The sequence below is a fragment of the Squalius cephalus genome (assembly GCF_949319135.1).
Source record: "Squalius cephalus genome assembly, chromosome: 7".
NCBI lineage: Eukaryota > Metazoa > Chordata > Actinopteri > Cypriniformes > Leuciscidae > Squalius > Squalius cephalus.
Window position 1 is genome coordinate 41,648,437 of NC_137128.1, and position 9,633 is coordinate 41,658,069.

A 9,633-nucleotide genomic window follows, 5' to 3' on the forward strand; every position below is an offset into this window, starting at 1 on the left:
CAAGATCATGCCAAATCGCCAACAATCAAATCCAGCTAAGTGAGTCTGACACATGCTGCCTAGTTATTTTTATTTATGTTTGAAATATTTTGGGAGGACATATCATGTTCACCCCTTTCTGTAATACTTGCAAAAATATACGTTATATATGCAGAAATATATGTTGTACATTTGTATTGATGCAAGTTTTGCTTCCATCTACAAATAATAAGTGGTTCTCAACTTTTCAGAACCTATGTCCTTGTTTGGTGTCAAAAATTGTCTAGCAAATGCATCAACATTACCTAAACTAGAGGCATAACCCCATTATTTAACTTAACTAAACACAATATTTAACATTGATATATCCAATCCTTCTGCAACTAAAATCAATCTGAATTGATAAATTACTTTCTGATAACAGCAAAGACTATGCCTTTTTTCTGTTGCTAATGCGACAAGAGTCATATAATAAACGTCTTGCATGCAGGTTCACAGTGAATATAGTTTTAAAATTTTAACATTAAAAACACACCCTGAACAAAATAGTCAGTAAAACTCACTTTTGATTAATAAAGCAGATGTTTAATAATACATTTTGATCATGATTGTTTTGAAATTGTATGGTAACACTGCTACTTTTAATAGAACGTTATCAATAACGTTTTTCAATAAAAAAAAAAAATTCAGGCTCAAGAAATGCTGAAAAACAACAGTGATGGTCATACATATGTTCCAGATCAGAATAATCTAAAAAGTTACCAGGCTAAGATTATGAAAAAGGATTTTATGAAATGCTTGTTATATACTGTATTGTAGGTGTGAATGTTTTATTAAACTGTCTTTCTTTAGTAATTGTTAAGCTAAGCATGATTATTCAGGGGACATTTTAAAAATACAACTTTTTATATGTATTTCATAAGATTCAAGACCAAACAACAGGAAACGGGAGATAATTGACCCAACACAACCTAATGCACAGTAGGACAACACCAAAATCCAGCAGGCCCTGTCGAAACAAACCTTACAATTTATTCAACAGTGTGCAAACCACCAACCAAGAAACCACCCACCATTTCATCTAAAGACGCATAACATGACTGTGTTTGTCACATGGGGAAGTTTCACAAGGGCTGATCTCAAAATGGCATTCAACTCTTACTATCTCTGTATGGTAGAAAAGATAAAAACAGTATGCTAGTAGGCTATTCTGAAATTTAGCCAAGGCTTTTTGTCCAATTAAAATGTGTTTTCTCTAGCATTGGTTTTGTAGTATTGGTTTCAAACATCCAGACCAGGGCTGCATTTCCCAAAAGCATCGTAAGCCTAAGTTGATCGTAGAACAATTGCCACCATTGTCTACTGTATACGTTCAACTTAAGTTTAAGATACTGTTGGGAATCTCAGCCCTGAATTTCCAAAACTAGAAGGTGATCCCTTTACATTCTACGTGGTAGTGGTTTCACTGTGTGTTGAAATCATTCTGTGGACATTGTGTCCATTCACATCCAGCACATGAGCAATATCCAAAACCGATTGACCAGATTTAGCCTTGTCATCCATTAAAATCATCATTGGTTGCAGATGACAGCTTCTTCCACCTGGTCATTTTTACTAAAACTCTCAAAATAACATCTAATAATATCGCTAATACCCGTCACACAGTGATTTATTGAATTATAGGCTGGGGATAAAGAGTGCAAGCTTGGTATGACCAATATGGCCAAAAATAACGTTTGTAGGTATGTTTCATTGCGTCATGACAAATTAAACAATTGAAACATGGAACGCGTACATTAGTTTTAACACACACATCATGCATAAAAACTATTCAATAAATATTTAAATCAAAAGCTTAAAGTGCGAAGAAGCCACTTTTCCTAAGAGGGACATCACTTTTGGCCACTACTGTTTGTAAGGACCACCCATCGGCCCAACAATGGAATCCAACGGCTTGGGCGAAGGTATAATACGTGTAGTACTTAATTTAGTAGAATTTAGTTTCAGTTTTACTTCTGCTCTATGCTTAATCTGACCTCAACTTCAAATGATTATTAAATTTAGACTTTTTCCAATTAGGAACTAATCACAAATATTGTTTATGTATTAATTTAGATATTTGATTATTCTGGGTATCCCATACTTTCAATTATTCGTTCGTTGGGGACCCTCATGTCGGCTGGTCGTCTTCTCACGGACACAAACTCGCCAGTTCTGATCTTAGTCAGAGTGTGCAGGGTGAACTAATACATTTGAGTGTCACTATTTCCATGCATCTTGATGCAAGTAGCAGGATGTGCTGCTAAACGTGAAAGAATTTATCAGAAAGTATATTTGGCTGAATTCATAAGTGGTTTATTGCAAAGCTGTATAGCATGAGAAAGGAAGGAAGTGGTGTAACTTGTTATATGTACGTTTTTTTGTTAAAAACTATTAAAAACCCTTTGAACAAAACACACTTTGTGTTTTCATTTTATATGGGGACTTAATGATTTTTATTATGTACAAACTGTTAATTCTATCCCATAACCTTATATCCTACACAGAAACCATCTGCATTTTTACATTTTCAAAAAAACATAATTTAGAATGACTTATCAGCGGTTTTCCTCATTTTTACTAAAACTGAGGAAAGTAAAAATGAGGAAAGTTCTAGGGCATCACTAGGTTTTCTGGGCCCAGTAGAACTCAGCCCCAATGCCCTGCACACATTACACCCTTACCACGCCTGACTCTGAGGAGGAAGAGGAACTTCTATGTTCTACACGCTTCATGTTTCCGCTTTTACACATAGGAAGCCACAGCATTCTTTTCGAGTTTTATTTTATCTTTTTAGTTTGTTACAATGGGAGTAAATCATCTATTTGTATTATTTATTTTTCTTCTGACCTTCAGAACAGGTAAAAAAAAAGAGACATGTTTGTTATATAACTGTTGATTAATAATGATTATTGTGACAGTGATGATTGCACAGGGCAAGGCTCAGATCATATTTATTAGCATATCCTCTAGGCTACTTCTTTATATATATTTTTTTAATCAAATTATAAAATTTACACTTATTTTGTTTAATCTGTGTTTTTTATTATTCATTTATAAAAAATATTCTGAAAGAAACTTACCACACTTTAGTTCTTATTTTAGACCTGTATTACAAGCATCATCTTGTATTTTTTTAATCATAAATCATAGGCGTGAAGAGTGTTGTGTAGGGGAGCGATTGTTAGTCGCTAAATGTTTTGCAGTTCTGATCAGTAAGGTTCACACTCACAGCTCTTACTAGCTTGTCTACATTACACAAAGAGAGTGGGAACCTGAAAAAAAAAGGTCATAGCTTCCTTAGGTCAGGGGTAAGGGTAGACATTCATAAAGTTGTAATGGTGCTTGGAAAATGAGTTCTGACCTTTTAAAATGTTTACTTAATGTGTTATAACAGTCCACTGGACTGGGGAACAGGACCCTGGTAACTTACAGTAGGACCCTTTTCATGTGTTTGTTGTGTGCCATATATAGTAAATATGGGAACATATACTTACCCTGGTAAATATGCTCCCTTAGAAAGTACACAGATTTATACAACTGTAGCCTAAAAGATTATAAATGTGTGTATTTGAGTTATAACTCTTGGATGCGTTGACTGCCTATGTACATGTACACATGTAATGGAGTATCTTTTGAAAGGCTATGCATCTCATTCAGCTACCCAGCTCTCTAGGTCGTGAATCAGTATATTGGAATTCAGGCACTGCTGAGGACCCTCACAACACACAGACACTGATGACTATTTCTGGTGACATGACAACAACCTCATTGTACAAGCTACTCTCTAGCTACTGGTATTTATGCACAATAGCAGTGCAAATATCATTCTGACATTATTTGTTTATGTTATTGAAAAGTACATTTTGTGTATCACAAATTGTGGCTGTATTAATCGAACTATGCCAGAGAATCCCAGCAAACACTTATTTATGAACAGTGTTGGGCATGCTACTTAAAAAGTAATCAGTTATAGTTACTTCTTACAAATACTGAGTTAATAACTGAGTTACAAGTAACTATTGTGTAACTATAATAAAATGTTCAAATATGTCAAATAAAGTGGATGCTCCCAATATTAAATATGTTATATGAATGAACACTAAATAGAATAAATTATTATTATTATATTGTACACTAATCTACACTATTTTAATGTTGCTGTGGGACAATGTTAGAGACACCTATTAACTTAAATATATTATTATTTGTAAATATTATCATTACTATAGTGGAACAATAAAACACAATAGATGATTTAGAACTTTTGATATTTATTGCACAGACTACAACTGGTCAACAAATAAGTCTAAAAATGAATTGTGCTTCTTAAGAAATGTACCAAAAATGAATAAATAATAATAATAAAAATATATACATTCATTTTTATGTGTGTGCCAATTAAAATTATAAAACTTTCACATATATTTCACATTCTGGAAGACAGGAGAATGAACCCATCCTAGTAAAAGGAGTCGCTCTCCAACATCACAGATCCAATGCTGCTTATCTGTGCTCCTTCCCTTCACCATCAGTCATCTCAGGCACAAGCTCATCAACCGCAGCTGATAACAATCTGAGTACCTGCATTATGGTGGAAAAGAGAATGTGCCGAAAACAAACCAAAATAGCACAATATATAAAAATATAATCAAGCACAATACACATGAGAATGTGTTGACATATGTCTTGGACATACCACTGCTTTAACACAAATAAAATAATTTATGTCGTCTCAACTCAAATGGATTAAGTAAACTGAACGAACAATTCATTTGCAGGTTTGATTAATTAATGTAAATTGAATACATTTCTTTTTGAGAGCCCTTTTTGATCAAGATATTTCAAAATGAAAACACTGAGTTACAGTAAGACAAAGAGCAACAGTTTCAGGTCAGTTTAACATTATGCAATCATGTTTGAATGAGAAATCTGTTACAATGCTGTTAAATCAACACTATTTATTTAAATAAAGTGAACAGCATAAAAAATAACGCTTTGAGTGTTGTAATACACATATATTATTTAATTTTCATAATTATGTCACCTCCTCCCTATTTTGATTATGTGACTCAGCAGTGACAAATAGCTCCAGATATGTGCATAATACCTGTATTACATTTTTTAAAATGCTATTCTCTATTTAAAAAGAAAAGTTTTGAAAGCAGTATTTTTAAATGTAAAACATTTGATTTATTTGAGCATGCTTATTTCAGAAAAATGTGTACAATGGGTCTATAGTGAATTCACCAGCTGTACTCAGAAACTCTTTCTCTCTCTCTCTCTCTCTCTCTCTCTCCTCAGGGTTCAGTGCTGAGATCTCTGTGTTTGTGAAGACGGGAGATTCTGTTCAACTGGATATACAGACACAAGAAATACCAGAGTTTTATACTTTATCCTGGAGAAATGCTAAATCAGAGAATATAGTTGTGTATATAGGTGGAACAAAAAAAGTAAAACTTCACTCTTCCTACAAGGACAGAGTGGATTTCAATGATGAAACCTTCTCTCTCACACTGAAGAACATGCAGAAGACAGACACTGGACTCTATACAGCAATAGCAAGTGGAGTATCAGAGAAAGATATTGTTACATACAGAGTATCTGTTATAGGTGAGTGTGATTTTGCTTGGAGTTTTCAGATCATAAGACTCATTTATGTTCAGTCTTTTATTCTTTTGACTGTTGTACAATACAAGTAGTGATATTAAATGTAAAAAATAAATATTAAACATAAAAATTTGTTTTTATTCATAATTTATCTGCCATCATTTCAGTCAGTATATTCTGTAAACAGCTATAGGAATTTTACAGCTTACAATAAAGTGATCTATGATATTGTTAAAAAATAAATGTGTGTTTCAGACGCTGTTGATGCTCCTGTTCTGACTGTAAACTCAAACTGGTCCAGCAGTGACTCCTGTACTGTGAACTTCACATGCAGAGCTCATGACCTCATGATAAACTCTAGCTATCAGAACAACAGATGCTCTCCAGAGGAAGTGACATCACAAATCAACACTCTCATCCTGAACTGCAGTGAGGAATCCATCATCTGTAACCATAGCAACCCAGTTAGCTGGAAAAAAGACAGAATAAACATCAAACAGCTCTGTATCAATAATAAAGGTACACACACACACACACACACACACACACACACACACACACACACACACACACACACACACACACAGCATTTATTAAACATATTTATCATAACTGCTTAACTGACAACTACAGTTCTTAATTATATGTTTCTCTTTTTCCAGAGAAGGACGAGACTAAGCCACCGCTCCAGTCTTGGCTATATATTTTGGTGGCAGTGGCAGTGGGGGCAGTGTGTCTTTTGGCAATTGCAATTATAGTCCTTCTCTACCGGAAACGTAAAAAAGGTATGCCCATATATCCTCATACATATTTTTAATGGAAAACATCTCTGTTCATCAATTTGATCAAGTACTTTCGTACTAAAATAAGTAATTGAAAATTGAGTTAAAAATAGGTTTACACCATTTTTTTTCTCTTTTGGTCAATTTTAATAATGCAGAATACTGTTTTCTCCTATCTTTAATTCAGTAAAGACTCTCGTATCATCGTTTTAAATATAAGTTAGTGACCAACTAAAAAAAAATCTGTTCATCTTAAACTATTCTGCTTTTTCACCGTTAAATTAATATTCACCTCAAAACAATGCAACCTTTTCAGTTTTAAATATGACAATGTTTTGCACATACAGAAATGTATTTGTTCTTTGCTGGTGCCAAAAAAGAAGGAAAGGAAAACAACAAATTCAAGAATATTCAAAATATTTAGCAAAATATTAAATGCAATACAAAGGGTTACTATAAAGACTAATGCGATAATTATCTTTATTTATAACTGAAATGATTTACATTACACCTGTTGTTTACACAGTGTACTCGGTGTAAGAAACCTTTCCTGTAAAAAACAAAACAACCTTTTCTATCCAGTCAGATGCAGAAGGTCTACAAATTAGAAGACACACTGATTAGACAGTTTGACAGTTTGAGAAATTAATACATTCCCTTTTATTTTGATGTTGATATATTGTTATACATTCTAAACCTCATAGGTGCCCAAGAGGCTGATAATACAGTCTATGCTCAAGTTCAGGTAAGATTCACATTACTATTCATCATTTTGTTTGCAGACTTTATGGATATGTTGTCATACTGTTATTTTTATTCAAGTTATGTTTTCTATTCATGTTATTAACATGAATAATTGGTTTCATATTTCCTTGTTATTTTCAAATTTGTCTAGCAAACGTATTACTATGCAGTATCTAAACAAGATGCATAACCACATTATTTAACCCATTAAAACATTATTTACCTGAAGGCAATGTTTGACTTTGCAAAGCAGAAAGTGTTTAGACACATTTTTGTTATAAATAATAACTATTATTGCTGCTTACTTTATAATTAAACCTTCTCAAGAAAACATTGATATGCCCAAATCCTGAATTAATCCTTCTGCAACTAAAATCAATAATATGAATTAGGGCTGAACGATTAATCGCACTTTACATGTAATCGCACTTAAATCGAGATGGCTTATCGTGATTTTAAAATCGCAAAGGCTGTGATTATTTTTTATGCACAGCTTGCCATTGATGTACGGCTCTGTAAACGCTGCTCCATCTGAAAGCACTGTGAGTTTGAGTCACTTATAACGTGCATTTGAAAAAACAACACGGGTCAAACATCCTTCCAAAACATGAGAAGCATTTATGAACCTCTTGTCCAACAACAGACAACATTTAATAACATGCATTTACCCCAAACTCACTTCATAACGACAGTTGAGCTCCTCCTTCTGTGAGATGATGTGCCTTCTTACACAGAATAATGTAGTCGTGTAGTTATAAGTCATGTTTAATCAAAGCGTTTCAATCTTCTGTTTATTCAGCTACAGCAATAGGGATTTCCTGGAATGATGCGCTTTATTGTACTTTCCATTCATCATTTTATCATTATCATGTGACCCACCAGCAACAGTTGCGTCGCTTCATTGCCATTCACATCCTCTCCCGTGGCCTCATGGGATAGTACAGTCAACATTGTGTGCGCACTTCAGACTCTCGCCGGAAGTATTAAGTCATCATACTTTTTTATCTACTCTTTTATGAGTTCGGACATATTACTTGTCACATACTGTTTTTCGCCCCCTATATATTGAGAAGAATGACCATTCGCTTCTCTTTTCCTGCCTCCTTGTTTCCTTTTGCCACGTCCACTCGTTTAGTCCTTTTCTGAATTCAGAACAGCATACTACACTTATTGCTGCCATAGAGAAATATGGTAAGAATAGTAAGAGTAGCTTGTATACAGTTCCGAATTCAGAATCTGTCTAGTCCTCGTTTGACTAATTGTGCTCGCCTGTTCCTCATGTGCTTTTCACCCTATATATTGTGCTTCCTTTCCTCAAATGTCCTCTGGTTTTTTTTTGAGCTTTTCACTTTTTTAGTTTTTGCTAAAATCTCTGTATAGTCTTGTTGTGTCTCCATGTTGTTTCAGCTACATGCCTTATTCAGTGGAGTCCAACCAGAGACTCTCTTTTCAAGCTGCCTATCACAGCGTGGCAAGCCTAAGCCAGTGTCCATGAACTCCATATACACGTACTATTAGTTTTTGATAGAACATTTTAAATAAAGTTTTTGTTTGAAAATTTCAGAGTCAAGAAATGCAGAAAACCAACAATGACAATGGTCATGTATATGATGTTCCAGAACGGGTGAGAATAATCTAAAAAGTTAACAGGCTAAGATTATGGAATATGCTTCTATTAAATACTTATTTTGTAAACTGTAGGTTAGTGAATGTTTGATTATATTGTCTTTATTTTAGTAATTGTCCAGCTAGGCATGTTTATTCAGGGGACATTTTAAAAATACCACTTTTTATATGTAATTCATAAGGTTCAAGATCAGACACAGGAGCAAACGGGAGATAATCGACCCAACACAACCTACTGCACAGTAGGACAACACCAAAAACCTGCAGTCCCCGTCGAAACAGACCATACAGTTTATTCAACGGTGTGCAAACTGCCAAACAAGAAACCACCCACCATTTCATCTGAAGACGCATAACATGGAACTGTGTTTGTCACATGGGGAAGTTTCACAAGGGCTGATCTCAAAATGGTATCCTACTCTTACTATCTCTGTCATATCGGCATATGGTAGAAATAATAAGAACAGTATTCTAGTATGCTATTCTGAAATTAGAATCAGAATCAAAATCATACAAAATCAGTATAAAACTGCAGATAGATATAATATTGGCCTCACTTGCATGTTATATTTAATAATTAATCATTTAAACGGGTATAAAGACAGTACAAATGCAAATCCAATATTACTTACCTACAGTGATTAGCATAAGTGAACACACCCATGCTAAAGTTGACTAAAAAGAGGAATAAAAAAAATAGGAAATTGATTTTATTGCTTAATTAAAAAAAAGGAGGAAAACTCCAACCTTTAAGGACACCAATTTTCTTTGTGAATGAATAATGTATCTTAAATAAATAAATGTTCTTTCTTAAAATACAGGGTGCATAAGTCAGGACACCCCTATGTTAAAT

General features: G+C 33.9%; 1 protein-coding gene across 1 annotated transcript; it reads left to right on the forward strand.

Annotated features, from left to right (window-relative positions):
- The first annotated feature begins 2,761 nt into the window (after positions 1-2,761).
- LOC307162398 (CD48 antigen-like) lies at positions 2,762-9,633 on the forward strand. Its single transcript, XM_079877648.1, has 7 exons — positions 2,762-2,879; positions 5,323-5,631; positions 5,884-6,147; positions 6,291-6,413; positions 7,115-7,155; positions 8,719-8,778; positions 8,963-9,633. The coding sequence occupies exons 1-7, from the start codon at positions 2,825-2,827 to the stop codon at positions 9,134-9,136; spliced, it is 1,026 nt and encodes a 341-aa protein (XP_079733774.1). The 5' UTR covers positions 2,762-2,824; the 3' UTR covers positions 9,137-9,633.

Coding starts and splice junctions, on each gene's coding strand:
- LOC307162398 (XM_079877648.1), top strand. CDS start 2,825: ATGGGAGTAAATCATCTATTTGTATTATTTATTTTTCTTCTGACCTTC. Junction 7,156..8,718: donor CAGTCTATGCTCAAGTTCAG/GTAAGATTCACA, acceptor TGAAAATTTCAG/AGTCAAGAAATGCAGAAAAC. Junction 8,779..8,962: donor TATATGATGTTCCAGAACGG/GTGAGAATAATC, acceptor GTAATTCATAAG/GTTCAAGATCAGACACAGGA.